General features: G+C 41.0%; 1 protein-coding gene across 2 annotated transcripts in view; it reads right to left on the bottom strand.

The window, feature by feature from the left end:
- LOC117255555 (multiple PDZ domain protein) overlaps positions 1 to 24,581 on the bottom strand; it is a 63,357-nt gene that overhangs the window by 27,158 nt on the left and 11,618 nt on the right. For both annotated transcript variants that reach the window (XM_033624580.2, XM_078164827.1), the window contains exons 14-21: positions 22,667 to 22,813; positions 21,439 to 21,624; positions 21,101 to 21,262; positions 19,307 to 19,516; positions 18,309 to 18,476; positions 15,754 to 15,877; positions 11,356 to 11,554; positions 1,454 to 1,780 (exon numbers count right to left, since the gene is read on the bottom strand). In XM_033624580.2, coding sequence (XP_033480471.2) covers positions 1,454 to 1,780; positions 11,356 to 11,554; positions 15,754 to 15,877; positions 18,309 to 18,476; positions 19,307 to 19,516; positions 21,101 to 21,262; positions 21,439 to 21,624; positions 22,667 to 22,813 — 1,523 coding nt within the window. The remainder of the gene's footprint in view (positions 1 to 1,453; positions 1,781 to 11,355; positions 11,555 to 15,753; positions 15,878 to 18,308; positions 18,477 to 19,306; positions 19,517 to 21,100; positions 21,263 to 21,438; positions 21,625 to 22,666; positions 22,814 to 24,581) is intronic.

The following is a 24,581-nucleotide window of genomic DNA, read 5'->3' as shown; positions in this document are numbered from 1 at the left end:
GGATTTGCTGCTTTTCTCTGTCTTTTTGCCATTGTAAATCAAACATCTACTGGGAGGAAAAAAAACGATATTTGAAGACATGACTCTGAGCTCTGACAAGCAGGTTTCACAATTAAAATTTTAAAAAAATCTATCACTGAATCCTTAGTGAAAATAATCGTTAGTTGCAGCTCTCACTCTGTGAACACAATGGCATTTGACTACATCCTACTAGCAGAATTGCAGTGGATAACAAGGTATTTTGGCGTACTTTGTTATTTTTTAAGTCCTGACACACTGTGACACATGGCCAATAGCGATTTATATTGGCAAGCCTTGAAAAGATATACTACTTTAGGCACAAATAGCCCTGAAAATACACATTTTCTGCCAGCGAGGTCACAGTAAGGTAGTGTCTATATGTGTGTGTGTGTGTGTGTGTGTGTGTGGTAACACATACAGCATATATATATTTAATATATATACAATATCTCTGTATATATACACTGTCTATATGTGTGTGTGAGTGAGTGTGAAAGAAAGAGGTAGAGAAGGAGAGAATTTTTCATGAATATATTTAACGGTGGAGGGCTGTAATAAGCCCATGGAGGTGAGTGATAGTGGTGCTATCTGCGCAGCAGGAGCCTGTAGCCAGTTAAGTTACAGAAGAGGGCAGAACAAATGGTTCCACCAGGGCTGAAAGAGAACGGCCAGGAGAGGGGGATAGGACCAAGGCATGCAGGGAGAAGAGGGAAAATGAGGGAATCAGAAAAAGACCAGAGAGAGAGATGAGAGGCAGATGTAGACACAAAGAGTCAAGAGAGGAGTCTAGCAGAGAGAGAGACAAAGACAACGCATTGGAAGATAAGAGTGAAGAAAAGGCTGCGCAGAGAAATGGGAGTGAGGGAGGGAGGAGAAAGGCAGAGGCAAGAAGATGGAGCGAAAGCAGGGATAGACAGAAGCGAAACAATTCATTTTCGCTGACAGTCAGCACTGAGATCCATAAGCGAACGGCTAAATATAACTCAGAGATTCAACATTCAGAGAAGCTTTTGCCTTTACCACGGAGAAGAATGGAGAAGAGAAAATACGGACTGGAAGAGACTCAGACTGAGCTGGTTGCACACTGAAACACATTGTTTCCTCCATGGATACGGTTAATTAAATTGTCAGATAATAACTCAGATCATTAGTATGACTTAAGCTGCTGGGTAACTGAAGTGTGTGATGTGTTACAGTAATAAAACCCTGGCTGCTATAAAAAAATCTGAAGCCTAAGGTTGACACATATCAGGCAGAATGTATGGAAGGTATTTCATAGTCTGAATTTTCTGCAGCGGACACATCAACATGTAATAAAATTGGAGCCTTGAAGTCTAATAAACCCTGAGACAGGTTTATCTTGGGCCCCAGGGCCTGAGTGGGGATTAGGTGACCGTAAATAATAGTCCGAGACCTCTGGATCTTACATTACCTTGAGTCTGGGGCCGGGGTGATGGTAGGGACTACGGCTGGGCCTTTGAATGGAGCTTTGAAAGAAGCAGAGGCTCTGACAACAGATGGATCTGGAGCCGCGGTTTTAGATTTGACTGAAGCAGACGGTCTGAGGGTGGATGAAGCCAGAGTTGAAGCTGCAGCTCTGACTGGACCGGGGGATCTGGCCGGGGCCGAGGCAGGTTCTGGAGAAGGGGTTGGTGGAGTGGGTGAGGGAGAGGTGCTGTTTGCTATGATGGATGCCAGAGGAGGTAAACACAGACGGGCACGGTACTCATCCACCTGATGGGCTGGGACATAGGTTATGCTGAGGGGAGGGGCATGTGGGAAAAGAAGTGTGGGGGTGGGGTGAAAACATTTTAGATATTAATATGACATAAGACTTCACATCTGCACATTTATTTAACTTTCACAACCAAAGAATGACTAATAGAATGACAAGGCACAAATGACATGGCACTTAGCGAATGGATCCTATACATGATAAATGGATTATTACCTCTGCCAGTGAAGGAGGGGATAATGAAATATTGTAGTTTAGAGGAACAGTCTGACATTTTGGAAGATTCTTTTATTCACTTTCTTATCCAAAGTTAGATGAGAAGATTGAAACCACTCTCATGTCTGTACTGTGCATATCAAGCTGCAACCAGCAGTCAGCTAGCTTAGCTTAGCTTGGCACAAATACTGGACACAGAGGGAAAAGGGTAGCCTGGCTCTGTGCAAAGGTACAAAAATCTGCCTACCAGCACCATAAAAGCCCAGTCCAGTCGCCAGATAAAAATGTACATCTCTGCAAACCTTGGACACATATCATTTGTATGTTTAATATGTGATGACTTTGTCTTTGTGACGAGAGGGGGATGGTGGATGGTGTGTCACCTAGGCTAGATGCCTGCAGACCAATACAGACCAACAAAACTGTTTTTTAGTGAGTCATGATTGCAATTCCAGCAGCTTTTTAGCAACCAAACACAGGTGTTTTTTTAACAACCTGTTGCTGTGTTTCCACCAAGGATGGTGCCACGGAAAAATGTTGTTTTTTACTGCCAATATTTATTCTGGCAAATGGGTTTAAAGCTCAGTAACTAAAATCAAAAGTTTGATATCGAAACGTTGGGGTTTTATGGGTGGGTTATGTGTTGGACTATTTCATGGCCAGGTTCAGTGACTTCCTCGAGTCTTGTTGTCACCATGAAGTTGAGTGAGACTTCTCAACTAGCTCTCAGCAAGGAAGCAAATAACCATATTTCCAAAAATGTCAGTGTTTTAATCCCTCTCTGTCTATTAGTTAATTACTGTATATTAACAGGTTTAGGAAACTTCAGGAAGTCAGACCTATCAATCAGGCAATTTGAAAGCGTAGATGCTAGATAGTAACCTCTGAACCAGGAGATCATTTCCCCTTTTACTGCCCTACTGTGGTGTGATTGGCTAGTACTCGACACATCGATGAGTACTAGCCAATCACAGCCCAGTAAGGTGGGAATAGTCATTTGGTGGGCACATATTAACATCTACCATTTGACAATGTTTAACCAATTTTTAGCAGGGACCCATGAATATTAGAAGGAAAAGCACCTGAAGCAATGTTTAAAGAAGAAACAGATATGTTTTATGCATTGACTTATGATTATGAAGTTAAGTTGATGGCACAATGTAATGGCTAGAGAGTAATGACATCATCAGCCTTTAGATTGGTGCTTCGCTTTCACTATGCAGTTCTCTCTGCCACTGGGTCCCATATTCCGGGAAAATGAAAGCTCCATTTAAGGCACAAAGAAAGTGCGTCAACCACTACGCAACCAAAACAGGAGGAGGATAGCGCTTGTGTTTACTGTGCTTCTGCAGCTATCAGCTGCCAAAGAGCATCAGCGTAGGCTCTTTGCAGTTATTATCCCCAGTAACGGAAATGACGGACGGTGGAATGAATGAAATGAATGAACAACGTAACAAAGTAACTATGGAGACTCTACCCGGCAAAAGAAAAAGAGCCTCGTTGCTAGGCTTAGAGAGAAAACGGAAAGGGATTTCTCTTTGCAACAGCTGCGTCAACAATAACACCATTTGGAAATGCCTGAGGGGTTCAAGTTGAAAAGTTGTCAGTTTAAACTTTAATAATGCTAAATTATTCTATTTATCATTAGTAATCAATAAGAAATGAATAATTAATTAGTTTGTTTGTTGTTTTATCTCAGACCTGAAAAGCAATTGATAAACAGCCACTAACTTTAAGGCTGCTGTTTTCCATGTCAAATGTTTTTAAGTGCTCTAAAATTCTAGATGTGCCCCACTCCATCAGCACTGCTTCTGCTGCAGCTGGTACGAGATGAGAAGAAAAGCAGAAACTAAATGTATATTTTAATGTCACTTCAAGATGCATTTCTGATGGGAGACAGTTCTAAGAGTCTCTGAAACACAACATTTAGAATAAAAAATGCGTTTTGCATAAGCCCGGATCTATCTAAGCTATGCCGTAAACGACGTCATTTAAATAAAGTGTCAGGGACATCATTAAGGCCCCCCCTCCTCCCACTTCCATTCTTGTGTGACTCTACCAGTAGACATGCTGTTTGAATCCGCTGAAAGAGCCAATTTCTCTGTTCCACTCATGGTGGCAGATTGAATATTGAGGTCTTCCACGCTAAGCTGTTGTGACTGAGCCATGTGGACAGCCTGTCGTGTCTCAACAGAGGCAGTTTGATAGTGACAAGCCCTCACCCTTCTATGTCTGTCTTATTCTAGGGCTGCCAAAGCAACTCATCTGCCTCCACTCTCTGTTAGTTTGTCTGCAGTGCTGTCAGGAGGAGGCAGTGTGAGCATGTGTGTGCGGGCGAGGGTGTGCGTGTGTTCAAGTGATGGAGGAAGACAAAATGCATGTGTGTGTTCATCTGTGTGTGTATTGTGGTGTGCATCTATGAGAGGCTCTTTAAAACGCTCTTTTATTCAGAAGCGCACTGTTCAAGGTGAGATGAGCGATGAATTATTCAGAGATATTTCCCATAGCAGGAAAAAGGTGTTTTTGGAGGTTAGACCATTGAAAGGCTGTGTATGTGTGTGTGTGTTAGTGTGTGTATGTGTATGTGTGTATGTGTGTGTGCTGGTAAAAGCAAAAGAGAGAGAGAGAGAGAGAGAGAGAGAGAGAGAGAGAGAGGGTGTTTTGCAGGGCAGCACGGTGGTGGAGGTGGGGCACATTTCCAATCAGCCAAACAAGCATTGTCAATGTGAAGCCATAACTGCTGATGTTAGAACAAGTAATAATTTACCCAATTTCCCCTCAGGCAATCTTTAAAATTTCATCATCTAATCTAATTTAACATGACTGCAGCGCCTCAGTCAACTATGACTGCAGTGTCAAAAACAAGGTAGTAATGGAGATCCAAAGTGAGACGAGATCGTTTATACGTGATGATGCAGTGAAAGTCATGTTTGTGACTGCGGAGAGCACATATTTATATTTATGATGCACATATACTCACTCATTCGAGTCACACAGACTGTCAAGATCTGCATGGGTGGATCTAGAAAATGTGAGCAGTATTCAATTACTTTTTTTTTTTTTTTTTTTTTTTTCTTGCAGTGGTTGATTGTTCTCTGCATTCCCAAAGGACGTCTCTACATTCTCTCTAAAGTAAAAACTCTGGCTTTCTCGTTTTTCAAGCAAAGACATGTTTAAACTATGACATGAGGGGAAGTGCATATGACTGTAATATAAATAACTGTGCTATATAACCGACTGGAATCTGTTTTAAATGTGCCACGTGTCCTACTTTAATGCTGGGCCCAATGCAGAGCCTTGTTTTGTGCCATAGGTTGTGGCCGCCAAGCACACCAGGTCACAAAGTTCTTACAACTAAAGCATTATGTGTTTAGAAACAGCCACACACTATCAGCTATATCATTACCTACACAATTGATGTGTGTGTGGTATTAACCGTGATGACAGTTGCATTTGATTGAGATGCAGTTCTGTACACTTTCAAACACTTTCCTAAGATAACAAAGGGAACCCTGAATTCATTTTAAGGAAGATAATATTCGTCAAACATTCATCTATTTTTTAAAGTATGTCACAAATTTCAATATGTGAGTTGCTCTATCAATATTAGTCACACTGACCCTTAAGCACAGTTTGAGTTTTATACACTGTTGAAAAGAGGAGATTCTTAGCTTTATAGTGATATCAGTATTGTTTTTGTGCTTTAAATATAAAGACTTCACATAATGACTGTCACCAAGCCGAGATTTAGAGCAACAGGCCTTTAAAGTTTGTAGTACAGTGGCCCCAAAGTAACACTCCAGGGGCTGCCTTGGGGTGAAAAACACACAGAAGAGCTCGGGGACATTTTTATTTTGTAGCCAGCAAGATAACCAAAACAAGCATACCTAACAGCATGGTGTGGGAAGATCAGAAAATTTTGTTTATATCGGAAGAACTGAAGCCCTTTTGACAAACAAAGTTAGCATGCAGTTGGCAAAAGACTTCACATATAAGTGTTCACAATGTGGAGTAAATTTATGAAAGTCATTCTGATTATTTTGATCAGTGGACCCTGACGGACTAAAGAAATATAAAGACTTACCCACGGAATTGACACATTGTCACATTTATGACATCTTTAAAGTAGAGGTCGACTGATTAATCGGTTTGGCTGATTAATCAGCGCTGATAGGACGTTTTCCAAACTATCATTATCGGTGAAAAAAGGCTCAGATAGTTGCCGATGGTTGCAAAGTTTTTTTCCCTGTAGCGCAACAAGCTGTTTCCTCTCCTCCCCTGCTCTCTCTCGCTCTCTTCGCTGAGGGGAGGGGCTGCTAGAGAGAGCAAGAGAGCGAGAGTGAGACGGCAGGCCCAGTGTGTGTAGATGCCGCAGGGGAAAGGAGGCGTGAGGAGTCCACTTGGAGATAAGCGGTAAACATGATTCTAAGTGCAATAAAACCTTCACGAGTTAAAAAGCCAAAAAACAGTAGTGAATAGTCAGAAATATTTACAAAAAGTTTGTAAGTCCCGTGCAGAGCAACTAAGTGCTTCTTCTAGGTGCCAGCTGGTGCAGGATAAATCACAGTCAAAAATTCAAAAAAAACTTCCAGCGCACACTAGAGCATAGGATTGACAGAAGGTTTATAATCAAAAGTTAAACGAACAGCGCGTTTCACATGTTGCTTCATCAGATTCGCTGCAAATCTGATGAAGCAACATGTGAAACGCGTCAATCCTATGCTCTAGTGTACGCTGGAAGTTTTTTGAATTTTTGAATTTGAGTCAGAAATATTTATTTTGACAGTTAAGATTTGTTTCCAGGTATTATTGACTTTATATCAGTGTTTCCCCTATATGCAACTAGCACCGCCGCTGCTGAAACATGACTGCTGCTGCTGTTTTTTGTTTTTTCTTCATCTTAGCTCTTTCGAAGCTACCGTTATATTATTTTGCCCAATGGACGCTTCATATAATAACATAACAATATACTATTTATCGTGTTATGTCATTGTGTCATTTCTGTCTCTACATGGTCAGGCGTGAACAATTCTCCTCTGCTCTCTGTATCGCGCACGGTGGAGTTCCGCCACACACACAGGTGAGCACGCTAGAGCGGCTCGGGCCGCATTTTCCTGAACAAACTGAACCCGAGCCCGGCGCAGTTTGTTACCTGACATAGTTATTGTTATGGACAGTGTGTAAATAACCATCAACAGACTGCTGTTACGCACAGACAAACACACTGCTCACACAGCAGTGCAGCACGGCACTGTACCACACTCAGTTGGAGCAGAGCCTGTGTTGCGTTCAGGCGTTGTCACGTAAATAACAACTTCCAGCACGTCAATGGGTCATGGGGGGGGGTATCGGCCGATTAATCGGCTATCGTTTTTTTCCTACTCCAAACTATCGATATTATATCGGCCTTTAAAAATCCACTATCGGTCGACCTCTACTTTAAAGTTAGGACGTCACCACTGTGTTTTGTCTCCAGTAAATCTGGCATGTGCTCATGGTGTCCATAAATCAAGCAATTGAATTGTGGAGAATCTAACCAAGCTAACAATGTGTGGTATTTCCCCACTGACAAAAATTTATGTTGTTAACGCTACATTTTGATGTTATGCTAGCTCGTTGTCATGCAGTAATATGCTTCAAAATTGTATTTAATGTTTTTAGACTTTGTTCATTTTAAATCAAACAAAAATGACCAAAAATCAAGATGCTGACATAATCCATAATTATCTACAAATGAGCCATAGCGACATCCAACTGATTTTGATCAGAGCATGCCACATATATATGAGTATCTTGTGATCCCATGCATTTTGTGCCAGGGGGTTGCATCACACCTCTGGCACAGCAAGAGATGCATTGGATTAGGAGGATCCTCCTCATTGGGTGTGTAGGGGATTGGGAATCATCATCAAATCTGTTTTCTAATTGCTTTTGAAAGCAGTTCACTTCCTGTGATGGCTTATTGATGGTTTCCTAATATTGAGCCAAGACTGGAATCTCCAAGGAGAGAACTGATTTTTGCAAGTCACAGATAAATATGGAAACCTAAATATGAAAAAGTGGCAATACTTGGCATAGGACAGATCATGACCCTTGTTAAACTGAACTCACTTTTCCAGAGATACTGAAGCCACAGTCATGAAGTTTTCTGTGTGAAATGATGTAGCTTTTGAGTAATAAAATGTGGCCTATAAGATAAGATACACCTTTATTGATCCCACAGTTGAGAAATTCCAGTGTTACAGCAGTCAAGGGGAAAGAGTCAAATTAAAGATTTCAAAATTTAAAAACGTAAAACAAACTAGGCATGCAAAAAGTGTACAAAAAATACAAGAAACAGCAATAAATAATAACTATATCATAAAACTCAATTTTGTGAGTTTCCTGTTTGTCAAGCAGATGTTTTCACTCATTGTGCCCGATAAGACCTCTTGTAAACGATGGGGACATATTGGCTACAAACAGTGCTTGATCTCATGGTGCCTTCCCTTTGAACTGGGAAGTCAGAATTTCCGAGTTTCCAGTCAGACATTTCAACTGGAACTCCACCCTGAAGTGTAGGAAAGTAGGAAGAATGTCACCAACCCCAACCTCAAAATCCAAGATGGCTGCTCCCACATCAACAGTAGTAAAAGTTATAGTAATATATTAGCACTTCTGTCTTACCTGTGTCTCATTAAATCAGTTGTTTACAAGTACTGTCCAGCTTCTAATTGTGGACATGTTACTACATGTTTTTATGCACAAATCGCAGTGCAATGCATTGATATCAACTGGTATTGCTAACAATGGCTAGAACTGGTATTGTCTTTGTTTTCCAACTTGCACATGACCACGTTCAACTCAGGTGTGATGTAATTTCCAGCTTTGACTTCCAAGGTAAATGAAATGCAGCATAAATTTCTCTTACCCTCCCACTGGTTGAGTTACCCTTACCAAAGAGAAACAAACAAACAAACAAAGTAGGCAACAAATTGCCTTAAAAAAGTGAGTACCTGTTAGTCTTAAAGGAGCTATATGTAAGAAATCTAAAGCAAATAGTCGTGAAATCATCCTAATATGTCACAGAGACTAAGGAATAATGTTCATATAACATACTGATCTCACCGACAACAATAGTACAGCCAGAATATTCGCATTTAAAAAAAATTTTTGTGGTCTGCAAATCATGTTTATGTTTTGAACTTGTGTTTTGGCCTGTTGCGCCACCCACTGCCGTCTACCAGTTACACAGTCAGTAGAGTCTCAGGATCAGTTACAGTTACGACTGAGCTACAGTGGCTGACGGTGCGACTAAACCCAAAAGACCTCGTTATGATTCCCAAAAACGCCAAGACAAAACTCGAGGCAAAGCGAGGGTCTATATAGGAGATGCTTTTGAACAGTGGAGACCGTTGAAAGCGGAGAAGAATCTGAAATCGGATGTCGAAGTGACTACTCTTCTCCTCGACAGGTAAGCTTTGACCAAAGTTGGCTAACTAGCGTCATAGCTAGACGGGGATGGACATTTCGAATACTTTCAACTGTTATTCATTTTCGATCATACATTGTAGCCCATGTGCAGGTGGGTCATCGACCTGACTGATTTTTTTGAGAAACAAACGTTAGCAGCATGGCAAGCAGCATTAGCAGTGTCCCAGTACATAGCATTAGCAGCCGGCTCCTCCTCTGCTGTATCCTGGTAGCAGCGTTAGCAGCAGAGAAGCTGGACTTGCTCGAACGGTCCGCTGGAAAACCAAAGACACGACTTGCGGCAGTATTTTTGAATTTCAGTGCTGTAACCATTTTGGCCACATTCTTACATACAGCGCCTTTAAGTGCTGTTTACTTCAAATCTAATTGTTAAATTTCACAAAATTCAGTGGTAGTTAATTAGTTTGAACAAAATTTTGTGAAGTTGTTGCAATTTAAAAATTACAAGTGAAACAAACTTGTACTTTGTAAGTGCTAGCAACTTAATAACAAAACCAAGTTAGTCTGACATAACTTGATCATGACAAAAAAAGGATTTTGCACATGGTGCAGTTAGGATATCTGCAAGTTCTGTCTTGTAGACGTGTCTAAGAATATTTTCATTTAGCTTCAATATTGCTATCTGTGATAAGACTGTGCCATGGAGCCCTCCCGGAATCTTAAGTAAAGTCAGAAAGAAAAATTTAGTTTGAATATTTCTAGATTTTTTTAAGGCTTAAAAGTGGATTTGTTTCTATTGTAGACTTTAATTTGTTTTTCACAAACACTGGCCTTGTCTTTCAATGCTCAGAATGAAAAACCTGTGAACTCATCATTCTTTGTTGTGCTTACTTTATTTATCCAAGGCAACCAGTTTCCTAAATTCTATTGGGTAAACACAACTGTTCAGTGAAGCTGTCAACACTCACAAACAACGAGTTATTTTTAAGATGCAGCAACTTCACAAAATTAAGCAAATGTAACCTGATTTTAAGTAAACTTGACAATTAGATACAAAGTAAAAATGACTAATAGTAATATTCAATCATCATCAATTCAACGAAATCAATTAATTTATTTCCTAGATTCTGTTTTTAAGTAAGATCAGCTTGTCAGATTTTACAGTGTATTAATGCTTGGATAGTCACAATTTTATCATTTGGCTTTGCATTCTCACATAAATCCAACATAGTTGTGCCCAACATCAGCCTCAGCAGATGTCTAATTAGTCAGAATAAGTGAAAACACCTCTCTGGGTTGGCAGGGTCTTTAAGCCATAGGCCCTTTCTGACAGAAGGTATTTTGACATGTCACGGCGAGAAAATCACAGGTGTAAACAATGAAATTAATGATGGCTGACTTCTATTTCGCTTCTTCGTTTTCTGCGTCCTGATCACTATCACACTGTCATGACTTACTGGGACACTAGAATGAAGCCATCGTTAATGTTATTGCCAACACCTGTGCTTTTACTGTACATGGTAAGTAAAATGTCTGATGTGGAAAAGGCCTCCTAACATCACTGCATACAGTAAAAACTGCCTAACTGCTAGGCTGCTACTTTTAAAATGAGCAAAACTTTATTCTTAGCTGTGACTGTACTTGATGATGTCATGTGGTGCGTCAGAGTCATAGGTCCTTCTCTACAACAATTAAGAAATGTGAAGCAGCACTTGAGCCACTGTAAAGAGGGTGACGCACATTCAGCCACCCAGTGTTTCTGGACCCAGACTGAGGATTATTGAGAACAGGTGATTCAGAGGGAGCTTGATGATGTAGAGTGAGAAAACTTTGAAATGTTCAGAAGAGCTTTCATGGAGCTGTGCGAGCTACACCATGATTTAACAGCAAGCCTCACCTGTTCTTATTTTCAGCCCAGAACAAAACCCTCTACATAATGTGATGCTGTTGGACAGTGACTGGCTCCTCACCTCATCTCTGGCCCTATGACAGAGTGTCTGCGGAGCGTGGCCCTGGCCCTGGCGTTGGTCAGATTGGAGGTAGGTTCTCCGTTGATGGCCAAGATGGCGTCCCCCACCCCCAGCCTGCCATCCTGGCTAACAGAGCCCCCCTGGACCACACTGCGCACCAGCATGCCTGAGCCGTCCTTGATAGCACTCACCGACATCCCTGCCAACATGCACATACACACACACATACACAAACACACACATGAGCACAGGTGAGTGGAGGGTTGGCTTAGGCTACTTTGAATGCATGCCAAACAGACAGACAGTCGCCCAAACAAACACCTGACACCTGACACCTGGCATAATCAGCATAATCAAGACAGACACTAGGCAGATTAGCACACAAACATGGCTACACATGCTTGACATTTACACAGCGTCATCCTTCACAGTCACACTCGCATAAGGTGCACAAACACAATCACACCCATGTAGGGCACAGGGCACAGGTGACTCAAGGGGTAACACATGCCAGTCGCACAAACACCTGACTCTGGCATTATCAAACCGGACACTAGGCGGATTACACAAACACTTCATTAATGCAAACAGGCAGAAGCAGGTAAATCAGGTGTCACATACACACAAACCGCGCACACCTCATACACGCACATACACACACTGCAGACAGGGAAGGCCACGACAAATTAGGAAGTCTAGTCTATGGCGACTGCATACTACATTGCCATCTAATGGAGGACTACGCACATCCACAACACTATGGTCGTACATAATTTGAAGTTGGTCAAAGAAATGACTTTGTGCTTATTTTTTGATCAAATAAATAGTTTATTGTTTTTTGGTGTTACATTCAAATTACAATACAATCATAGTGCATGGAATACAGTCGACTGCAGACACAGCTACTGATGCTGACAAGACAGACAGAAGTCACACATTTCAAAGACATGAGAGGAAGTTTGAAGTAGTAATGATGAATGTCTCAGGTGTTACTATAACACGGCATTAACATACATTTTTCTAAACAAATTGAGGCAAAAACTTTTGATAATGATTCACGGTAAATTCAAACATTAAAATTTCCATATGAAAACCTATTAGTTTTTACCTCAACAAAAAATCTTTATGGTACCACAAACTTACAGTAAGCGCAAAGACTTTATATTCATGTTGTGAGATGAGCAAGGCAAGAAAAAAAACAGACCTTATTTTAGTCCATTAAAGTGGAGAGGAAACGCTGAACAATATGACTGTGCTCGCTTGATTTATACCTTAGGCCTGTTAGGGCACTGAAACCAAACTGGATATTCGCCTGGATTGCTAGAAAACTGGATATTTCACTTTTTCACAGCAGGGCACAGTCATCTTTCAACAAGCTAGTTCAGGGTGTTCTCATAAACTGTTCATACATTTTCCTACAAAAAAGAAATGCACCGAAATTGGTACATAGTCCATGTTATCATGAGCTAATTCATGTACAACCCATGTATTTTGGAAGGCTGGGATTATGTTACTAAAGCCCTTAAGGGAGTAAAGAAGAAAGTGGTCCTGTAAGGATTTAGATTTGGGTGGTGGATGGTTTACAAACCACGGGACATTCCCCCAGGACTTTCCCAGGAGACTGGTGCTTGAAACTATGTGAAATTTGAGTGAAAAACTAAACTTCACCATGTTTTTTTTTTTTTTACCTAAATCTAACCACAGCAACTTCACTTGCCTAAACCTAAAGACACCCAACCATGTTTCTATTCCTAACCTAACCACAGTTACTTTATTGCCTAAACATGATCACCGTAACCTTATCTTAAGTGTAACTTTGTGTTAAGCAACTATTCGTTAAGTGCATAATGTCACAACTTCATAGGATATCATACAAACCATTGTGTGTGTATTTTCGTAGGATATCATAAGAATTATTGTATGAGGATATGTTGGCTAGATGGTGACGTCATAAGAATGGTTCCTCTCTGTTGTTTGCTTGTTAGCCAGTAGGAGTTATTGAAGTAGGCTTGGTAAACTTGGCACTGTAGAACTGTTTTTTTCTCTGACATTAGGGTTTTTACAGCTAGTGTATGAGATATTTTGAGTAGAGTAGTGCACAGGAACTCACTTTTCAGCAGTAGTTCCTGACAGAAGGAACACACTTTGCATTGCCAGTGCATGTGAACCTTAATTGCTGTTTTGATGGAAGAACTGGAGTTTGGTATTACCAGTGGTGTAGTGGTAATTGATGAGATGGGTGTACTACTAGGTAGATAGGTAGGTTACCGATAAGGAAGTGGGCATCTCCTATGTATTACAATGGCTTTTTAGCTGATAGGTGGGTATACTGTAACTGGATAGAAAAAGAAGTGGGTATACCCCATATACCTGAGTATACCCTCCACTACACCACTGGTTATTACTTATATGGATATGCAAAAGCAGGAAAGGAGTAAACAGAGTACAACCTTCGGTTTATGATCTAAGGCAAGGCTAACATCATCAACCAGCCTAACGTTATAAGCCCAGTGTGTCACTGAGATAGGAGCTCTTCGTTTCAAAATTAAACTTACCACCAAGATATTGATGGATTCTCCATGCCAATGATAAACATCTACTATGTACATCAAGAAGAGGATGGGCACATGAACGCAAAACTAAACTTGCACCACCAGCTATCTGACCAACACACACAGGGAAACTGGGGAAGTTCAACTAGCGCTTAACCCCAACAGCCCCCCTGATGGTGAGCCATACAGTTGGTGTATTTTGCCGATGCTTCGTGATATGGAAATGCTCACATTTGACTTGGTTTCTATGTGGGAATGATGTTGATCATGGTATCAGGTGGCTAATGGACATGACCGCTGGGTTAGGCTAATTATGGTTGCTGCGACATGATAACATTAACATTATAAGTGTCTCACATTGCTGTTGTGGTTGGACAACTTGATGGAGACCATGGTAGAGTACATATTTCGTGTACATTAGTTTTTGTGTGGTTTGTCAGTTGAAGCAACCTTCCACTGAATGTAAGGTTAATCATGCACCACCCGATGCACTGCCTTTCAAGTTTAGGCATCCTGTCACTTTCTCTGCTGTCATCCAAGTCCATGTGAACAGGTCTTAGCACTATATTTGGTCTTATTGGCTCAAAAAAGCATTGGCAATTGGTTTCTGACTCTTGTTTGTAGTTCTTTGTTTCTCATCAAAACTCTCAAGCTCCATTGTATCGACACTTAACTGGTCTGAGGTAGAGATTTGTACTCAGCGCTCCCAGTAAACAACCATTCTTGTGATGTCACCAACTAGCTTGTTGAGAGATGGCTGTGCCCTACTGGTGAAAAAGTGAAATCTGTTTTTCTAGGAAATCTAGGTGAATATCAAGTTTGATTTTAGTACCATATCTTGCCTAAGGTAAAAATCAAACAAACCAAAGTCGTATTGTTCAGTGTTTCATCTCCACTTTAAACCTTCTCCTTTAACAACCTGCTCTAAAATCCATACAGTCCTTCTAGTACAAACCAACAATATGCTGTACATGCTGTACATGGTAGCATATCTCATCTCCATAATTGGGCATAAAGTCACAGTTGCACAATGGATAGAATTGTACATGGCACCTAATAATAGGAAAACTGTAAAGTAGTGCAAATAGAACTGTACCATAAGATTGTTTGAAAAATATCTCCAGTATTCAGGCCTTACAGATACAGTCCATAACTCAGCCCAATTCAAATACATTTGAATCACCAAAAAAACACAGAGAATCTGTAAACCAGCCAGAAACCATGCTACATTAAATATCTCAGCAAGAAGACCTACAATATTTTAAACAGATGAAAACCAAAGAATGCAGTGACACACAGACTGTAGGTCATGACCTTGATTTTCTCTACCTATGAACATTTACATAATTTTAAAGTTTCACACACACACACACACGCACACACAGAAGTAGTGTGGCGCCTTATTAGAGCATGTTTCCAGAATACAAATGAGTTTGTTTCATTATGCTTTGCACAATGCCCTTAGATGAAAGTGCAGGAGCACCTTACACCCAGTTGTTTCCTCCCTGTCATGTTTGAATAACCAATGTACTCTCAACACTGGAGTATAAAAACATATAGATCAGCATTCAAGCTAATATAAAGTCATATTACTTCTTATTATTATTTCACATTACTTTGACCTTCCATGCACCCTCATACTAGCCTCTCGGACAAACACCCACACATAAACACACACGCAAACACACACAGTAATCATCTCCTCTCTCAGGTGTGAGGAGAGCATCACTTCACCACTCCTCTTCAGGGCAGTCGTCATCACCACCACCTATTAGCGCCATTATCGCCATGCCAGTGACGTACACACACCAAGACACCATTACCATGAGAAAGACGGAGAACATACCAAGGCTACGGTTGCCCCGGACAACAGTGATTGTCCTCTCAAAGCTGGTGCGGGGAGGCAGAGGCGGCGCTTGCTGCCTATCGTCGCCTTCCATGATGCTGAAACGATGCCGCAGCCGATTTTCCTATGACAGAGGCAACAGAGGGCATGAGTGAGTGAGAGCATGAAGGTGGGCTGACAAATATGCAGCTATTGGATAGATTGTCATGACATTTTCTGCAGACAGTCATGGCCCCCAAAGGATAAAGTCTTATGGCTGCTTTGATCCTCTGACTTTTACTTCTAGTTCTACAGCCTCAGCTGTACTTTCCTGCTAATTAGCATGTTAGCATGTTAACATGCTAGACTAAGATAGCAAACATGGTTAACATACCTGTTAAACATAAGCATGTTAGCATTGTAAGCCTGTTAGCATGCATTGCAAAGCACTGCTTAGCCCATCCCCTCTGTGTTCTCAACTAGGGGTAGGAGGTCTCGTTTCTTGCTGGGTTAGAGGGATAGGGCCAAGTCTTAGGGCTTCATGGCCCTCCGAATGGAGGTTTGTCAGGGGCACACTTCAAATGAAGTGTTATGAGAAATTCTTGGCAATTTTTGGCAAGATAGCTGCATCTAAAGATGTATTTTCTTCATTAAAAAAGATTTATAAATTACAATAACCATCACATTATCTTAGTTTAATGTTGTTTCAGTGTGTTATGGCCCTTGTTTTATAAGCAGCAGCTTTGGCTAACTCGCTAACTAGCCAGAGTTACATTGTTATTGCTGAATTCTTTATGGAAGTCTTGCATTTGGACATATTTCCATGTCCCGTTCCCTGTCTTTCATGGCATAAGAGGCCCAAAACTGTATTAAAGTAATGAAGCAGTGTTCTTTTTTAATGAATTGCTTATTTGATTGACTGATAGCATGAAACTAAAACTGTGAGCAAATTGCAAGAATCCGTGCTTTTCTATCTCCATCAGATAAATATCATTGTGATAATACCATTATTGCCATGGAAGCGTCTGCTAATGTAAACGCCATCCACAACTACAGATGACTTATCAGGGTCTTGAAGGGTTGTCCCATAGAGAAAGATTTAATAGATTTCATAGAGAAAGATTTAAACCACTACCCCTATGTTCCAAATGGCCAAGGGGCACTCAAAAATGAGGGGTAAGGGTATAAAAAAGACATGGGATTTGGCCTTACTCTTGATTTATTAAGTTATTTTACTCTGAACCACAAATATCAACCTCATGGTGGTGCAAGAGTCAGTTCATCAATTATTTGTTGAGGTATTTATTGACATATTTCAACAAAGTGGGCCCTAAGTGGGTGGACCTACTGACCAGCAAACAGTCATTGCCATCCCAAGAGCCACGCTGCCATTGTAGATTTCCTGCAATATAACCTTTGGTGCACATTACATGCAGCAAATCTTACAATCTCTAGAAAAGTAACTCATATTGCAAAGATAACCTGGCACTTGAATCCTCAGCTATTATCATCACAACCAATCAGATTTCTGATGTGACAAAAATGATTTCAAACAACTATTAACTCTCCGGGGTGAAGGCCTTTGGAGTAATTCTGAGATGTAAAACACGCAGAAAGGTAGACTTCTTCGGTCCCTCCGGGCACTTCACAAAGAAAAAGGGCAATGAGGAGATCGTCTTTGAACCTTCACAGAAAGTACAAGAAGCACTGAAGTTCTGAAGCTACCTTTGCAACAAGCCTGTCTTTGATGAGAACACACTGACACTTGCTGCTCTGGGTCTCTTTGTGTGTGTATGTGTGGGATACATTAAGGCAGTACTGTATGCCCTTGTGCTAGACCAGGTGCCAATGTCGTGCAGGCAGTAAGCACTTTTCATTGAAAGGCAATTGTTGGTAATTAAGCAAAAGCCACTACAAAAGGCTGCCTCAATAGGATTGAGTCGAGGCCACAATGAAGGAACAAGTCTTTGACACTGAGCACTTTCTCTATACCTGACCCAGTGATACTGATACAGCCGGCTCTAAGCTCCCCACCATAGAACATGAACGGAGCAAACAGATGCCGTCATGGTAATCTCTTTTAGAGCAGCTAAAATGGCTACCCACAGAATCTCAGGTTTGCATGGTAATGAGCAATGCTTCCTGCGTGATGGACTACATGATTCAGACTGCTGCAGTGTTACTGTAACTGTCACTGCAAAGATGTTTCCTGCTGAGTCTAAAGCATCAAGCCAATGCTCATTTACAAGGATCCCGTTGTGCATGATTATACGACATACTGTACAAGTGAGTTTAGATTTATGAACCAGAAAACACATTTTAAACTGATGACTTTGAACAAGGATTGTGAGAATTCTCTTTATTTCAGATCTGCCCTGCACTTTAAACAACTGTACAGTATAGTCCCTAACCTAACAATTTCTCAAGCCAAATGTAGGAGACAAACACTGCCATTTGCTCTCCTGTAAGCCAAAGTTCTCCTAAAGCACAAAAAGTCAGGAGAAAGTATCTACAAAAAATTGTCCAGAAGTATCAATAAATCATGTTTTTACTTCATTTTGTGATGTGCAACATACCGTTGTTGCGTAACACGCCTGGATGATGCTGTTGTCCTCAGAGTTGCAAGTGCTGGTGTTAGCCTCCGCTGCCTCAGCTAGGCTGATCTGAGTGTGGCTGTCAGTGTCATCACAGGAAGCCCGCAAGCTCCTCTCTGAGATGGGCGTTAAGCCGCCGCACAGTTCCAGCTGAGAACACAAAATTCCAAAGTTGAAATTAAGGAGTTTAGGAGTTTACTTTAAAGTGAGTAAACTCACATGAAAGCAAACAGGCTAGAGAAGGTGACTGTGAATTAGACACCCTCTTCTCCTCTCCCCTTCTCTCTCCATCTGTAGTGTGGTCGAGCATTGTGTTCATCTCTCAGCTGCATTAAAAATTCAGACGGCCTGTAACTGGATTCTCTGTTCCTTGTTACTAAGCCACAGTCCACAACAGAAAGGAGAAGAAATGCTGTACTCTCAAGAAAAAAACATTTAAGCAATTGTCTTGCATATCTGTGGGAATAAATGTCTTTTTTATGAGTTTCTCTCCAAAAAATATAATTTTTTTGGAAAAAATCTTGTAAAGAAAATCCACTTTTGAGTGTATGGATACATATGCTGCAGCTCAATATATGATGATATATACTGTATGACAATATACATTTGTCAACTTCCAGAGACATACAGTACCATTTATATCATAGTATTCATCCCTTTATTACTCTGGCTGTGTTGGGGAATTGTTGGTAATGCTTCAAATATTTGAGCAGGAATTCCTTGAAGCAGTCATGGTACTTTGTTTAATTTTTTTTATCCATGAACAGTTTGTGCTTGATTCACAAAAATGTACTTGACAACTTAAAATAACATGTCAGGTTGAGAGTTTTATCCATATCGGCCACTTCTAGTTATGCAGATTAGAATCTTTTGGGTAAAGATTTTATGTCACAAAAACTAAATGAAATTCACTCAAGTGCTCCGCACAAAGATGTAATTCACTCCAAATTGGGTATTTAAATTTACATCACTTCACATACCGGCAGTGGTTTGGCAACTCCAATGCGGACAGGGCCATAGCCAGTGGACTTGAGGACATGTACAGCATAATCCAGGCTGGAGCCTTCCAAGTCACATTCATTAACAAACATGAGTCGGTCACCGGGCAACAGGCGACCATCTCGATCTGCTACGCCTCCAGGTACCAAGGAGCGGATTACCAGAACTGTTTTAGTGGCATCTTCTGGATCCTAGTGTTAGACAGTAAGGATGGAGAGGAGGGTTACTGAAGATACACGTGGACAATCTGAAATCAATTACATATTGACAGAGGTGGGACTAAGTCATTGTTTTGCAAGTCACAAGTAAGGCTCAAGACTTTGCACTCAAGTCCTAAGTCAAGGTGGACAAGTCCCAAGTCAAATTCCAAGTCAAGACTGACAAGTTCCAAATCAAGCCCCAAGTCAAGACTGACAAGTCCCTTGTCAAGTTCCACGTCAAGACTGACAAGTCCCATTTCAGGACTGACAAGTCCCAAATCAAGTTCTAAGTCAAAACTGACAAGTCCCAAGTCAAGTTCTAAGTCAAAACTGACAAGTCCCAAGTCAAGGTCCACATCACGACTGACAAGTCCCAAGTCAAATCCTAAGTAAAGACTGAAAAGTCCAAGTCAAGCTCCAAGTCGAGACTGACAAGTCCCAGGTCAAGTTCTAAGTCAAGACTAACAAGTCCTAAATCAAGCCCCAAGTCAAGACTGACAAGTCCCAAGTCAAGTTCCAAGTTAAGATGGACAAGTCCCTTGTCAAGTTCCATGTCAAGACTGACAAGTCCCATTTCAGGACTGACAAGTCCCAAATCAAGTTCTAAGTCAAAACTGACAAGCCCCGAGTCAAGGTCCACATCAAGACTGACAAGTCCCAAGACAACTCTTAAGTCAAAATTAACAAGCCCCAAGTCAAATCCTAAGTCAAGACTGAAAAGTCCAAGTCAAGTTCCAAGTTAAGACAGACAAGTCCCAGGTCAAGTTCTAAGTCAAGACTGACAAGTCCCAAGTCAAGGTCCATGTCTAGACTGACAAGTCCAAAGTCAAGTCCGTAGTTAACACTGAAAATTCCAAGTCAAGCTCCTAGTCAAGACAGACAAGTCCCAAGTCAGGACTGACAAGTCCCAAGTCAAGCACTGAGTCCAAAACAAGTCATAATGCTGTCTTCACCAAATGTAGTGCCATTTCTTTTAGGAAATTGTATTTACTTGTTTAAACTTTTTTTTAGCAAATGTGACCTGCTGTAGATTTTTGAGTCAAAAGGCTCGAGCTCCAAGTGATGTGATGAATCACTGGTGTTATAGTTGAGTTGCAAGTCTTCTTTTTTTGTCAAGTCAAGACTGAAGTCATCAAATAATATACTTAGAGTCTGACTTGAGTCCAAGTAATGTAACTCAAGTCCACACCTCTGGATATTGTTAATATGTATTCATATATATATTATAGTGAATTGTACACAAGATGAATGCAACTCAACAACAGAATAAAAGTGACTAGTGTCAAAGTAAATGGATTGGATGGTCTCACAGAAGATCAACCAGCTGCAGTGAAGATACTATTTCTCTTCATGTCTTGAAAGCCTTAACACATGTATTTTTAATCTAATATTTATAACAGCCACAGACAGAGCATTTTCCAGTCCAAACAGTTTAGCGCACAGATATACAGAATATAAGAAGTCCACATGCTTCTCTGTTTTCTTCACCCTATCCAACCCGACATTGATATTCTTAGACTGCAGCCTATTCCAGTGTGTTCTATTTGTAGAAAGGCTCAGGGGCATGTCTCTGACCTGGTAGTCCAGGATACTGAAGCCCAGTCCCGACTCGCCTTTCTCCAGCTCGACCACCTGAGCCTCTCTCTCCCACATGGCCAGAGGAGGTGACATGGGGGGCACGCCACGCTTGGTGATGTCCTCAGCTGTAGGACAGGGAATGACACAACCCTGGTCCAACTGGGACAAGCAGAGAGGACGGAGAGGACACAGGAAAGGAGATCAGTTTACAAGAGAGGAGCATGTCAGTGTCTTTTCAAATGCAGAGGACGTGTAAGAATTCTAATGTGGTTTATGCTGTTTTAGACTGAAACACTAATCCCTCCATTCATCCTTTCATCAGCGTGCAGCTTCACCTTGTCATTGAACTCAGCCAGCAGCTCTTTCAGGGTGAGATGGACATCATCCTCATCTTCCTCATCACTGTCGGGAACTACAGGGGGTACAATGCGAGAGCACACCAGGCAAACACGCTTTGGCAGCTCCTTCAGAATATTGACCACCTCCTTATGTGTCTCTCCAATGAGAGGGATCCCATTCACCTGCCAGGAAGATACATTATATATACAGCATTTCCAAAATAGATATCCCTATCGATAGTGTTTGGCTGAGTCATGCTTTTAGCTTTTGAAAAACACCCCAAAAACAGTTGTGCTATCAGAGGTCAAAGATGCAATATGTTATTTTTTTTCACTTGAAAACAACAATATTTAGAGTATTGAACATTATTGTACATTTATGTCTGTCTGTAACTTTTCCTATGACTGTGTGTGTATGAGTGTTCATGATTAAATCTGAAAGACAGCCCAAAAGTTGGATATTTTTTGGTGATATTTCAGTTTTGGGTGTCGTGGAGCAATTAGTGGCCACAGTACATCAAGTCACAGCAAGAACAATTAAAGCTGCGAGCGGTAACTAAACCAAGCGAGGCTCATTTAAAAGCAGAGAGGAACAATGGCTTAACCATGCTGATGTCATCTGAGGGGGATCAAAGGGTTGAGCTGTGACGCAGATGTTCATTTGTATACTCAACGATACAAAGGACACGAGCCAGTTTGGAGCATTTTCTCTGTGTTTCAAGTAAAGCTACTGTACATTGTCCGAGAGTTCATGAGGAACAATGTGTGTGGGTGCGTGAACTTGTCCAGTGGAGGGGGAGGAGGGCAAGCTCTCCCTCTATAGTACAAGCATAAATGCACAGAGGCACACACTCACACCCACTTTCTTTTATTGCATACTGTACTTGAAACGGTGTAGTGTTTACTGGTGGTGGTTCAAATATATGAGTAAGTCTTTAAAATGCAATATGCCTCCCATTCCAGGTTTAGCTGCTCTAACGACTTTAAAGAACAGGCTATCTTGCTAACTGCATTAATGAAAGGCAGAAACATGAAAGGAAGTATGGTGCTGTGAACTGTGAGTCTCTTTATTAGTCATACACATACTTCCCACAGATGTGTCAAAATAATCTGTCCCACACAGATCATATCTTATTTAACTTAAAATGATCTCATATCTTAATCAAATGACTGAAGAGTGAGTTGTAGGAAAAACTGGCTGTGAGGATCAGCATCAGTCGGTTACCTCTAGTATCTGGTCTCCTGTGAAGATCTCGCCGCTTTGCCCGACAGGCCCCTCAGGTAAGACGGAGCACAGGTAGTGGTGTCCTGCTCGGGCCTCCAGACTGATGCCAAGACCACTTGTCTCACTGAAACGCTCCAGCTGGCACACCTGAAAGAGCGATGTGAATTTAAGCCACTGGGAAACAAACAAAGAAAGGCAAAGTTTGGTGGGTAAAAAGGGTGTAGACGTTAGGTATTGGCTTTTATTCTTCTTTTAAGAGGACCTGTTATGCTCATTTTCGGGTTCATACTTGTATTTTAGGTTTCTATTAGAACATGATTACATGCTTTAACCGTAGACAAAAAAAAAAAAAATCCACTTTATTTTCCTCATACTGGCTCTGCTGGAACACCTGTATTTTCCTTTTGTCTGAATCAATCCATATTAGTGCCTGTCAAAAAAACCCAGTCTGCTCTAATTGGTCAGAGCTTCTGGGTCTTCTTGTTTCTCCGTCTGCAGGAATGAGGGCTAAAACCCGAAAATGAGTGAGAATGTCTGTACTCCCAGATCCCTCACCTGGAAGTCAGTGGTTTTTTGAATGGGTTTTTGGTAGATGTCTGACAACAGGTCTGTGGTGAACACAAGCTTACAGTAAGAGACTGATATTTTGTTCTACGACATAAGTCAGTATATTTTGAAGCCTTTATGTGTCTTATTTAGCCACTTGCTAACAAATGTTAGCTTTTTACTTCTGATGATTGCATTTACGCTTCAAAAATCATAAAAGTGGTATTCATTTGTGAACACCATCTTGCTTAAAAGAAAAACATGTAAGTATCATCAACTGGTCAACAAATAAACGTGATTACTGCAGCATTCTATGACTGTAACGAAGAAGAACGGCACTTTTTACTGTGAAAAATCACAGTGAAAGCCTCTAAACATAATCAGACATGTTCCAGCAAGAACTTGATCCAAAATGAGGGAGGAATAAACAACTCCTGCGACCAAGATTACATGTTTTCCTAAAGTTAGCATTTACCCACATGTAGCAATGTAGGCTACTTGCAGCCGGGGAATGACTGTGTATAGCAGCACTATCTAACATTAAAAATCACCAATAAAAGCTTCTAAACACAAGTGGATGTGTTCCAGCAAGAATATGATCCAAAATTAGGAAAAAAATTGCTACATCTGCAACCAAGATTAAATGTTTGCCTGACAACAGCATGTAGCTACATTTAGCAGTGTAGGCTACTAGCAGCTGGGGAATGACTGTAATGGAGAATAGCAGCACGTTTTCCTGTTTAAAATCCTCAATAAAAGTTTCTGAACACAACCGGACATGTTCCAGCAGGAATATGATCCGAAATTAGGAAGAAATTAACACTGGCAACCAAGATTACTTGTTTCCCTGATACTAGCATGTGGCTGCATGTAGCAGTATAGCCTAAGTAATGTAAAACCTTGCAGAGGCATGCTTAGAGTAACTTGAGTAAGATCTGTGTACAACAGCACTTTCTCTTGTCTCAAAAGTAGAAAGTTCAGAACAATGTATTCAAAACAGTCTTAATCCTGAGGTATTTACTCACAGTGGTTACCTTTACATACATTTATCTTATTATTTGAAATGTTGGCCACGATTAATACAGGGGTGGGAATTAGAGTTGCCACCCATCCCGTTTTTCCCAGAATTGTTCTCAATTCTGAGAACAATTCTCAGAATTGACCAGCTACTTCACCTTTGCGCACCCAGACAACTGCAGCCAGCTACTTCACCTTTGCGCACCCAGACAACTGCAGCCTAATTATGCATGCTGACAGGGCAGTAGTCACCATATACATTGAGGGGGACATGTGCCCCCCCCTGCCCAATTTTTTTTTTACTGCAATCAAAGTGGCAAATATTATCTTGGAGGACATCACTGCACTTGGT

This window comes from Epinephelus lanceolatus, chromosome 3, assembly GCF_041903045.1.
Source record: "Epinephelus lanceolatus isolate andai-2023 chromosome 3, ASM4190304v1, whole genome shotgun sequence".
In the NCBI taxonomy this organism is placed as follows: domain Eukaryota; kingdom Metazoa; phylum Chordata; class Actinopteri; order Perciformes; family Serranidae; genus Epinephelus; species Epinephelus lanceolatus.
The sequence above is the reverse complement of the archived record's forward strand: the minus strand, read 5'-3'. Positions and strand labels throughout refer to the sequence as shown.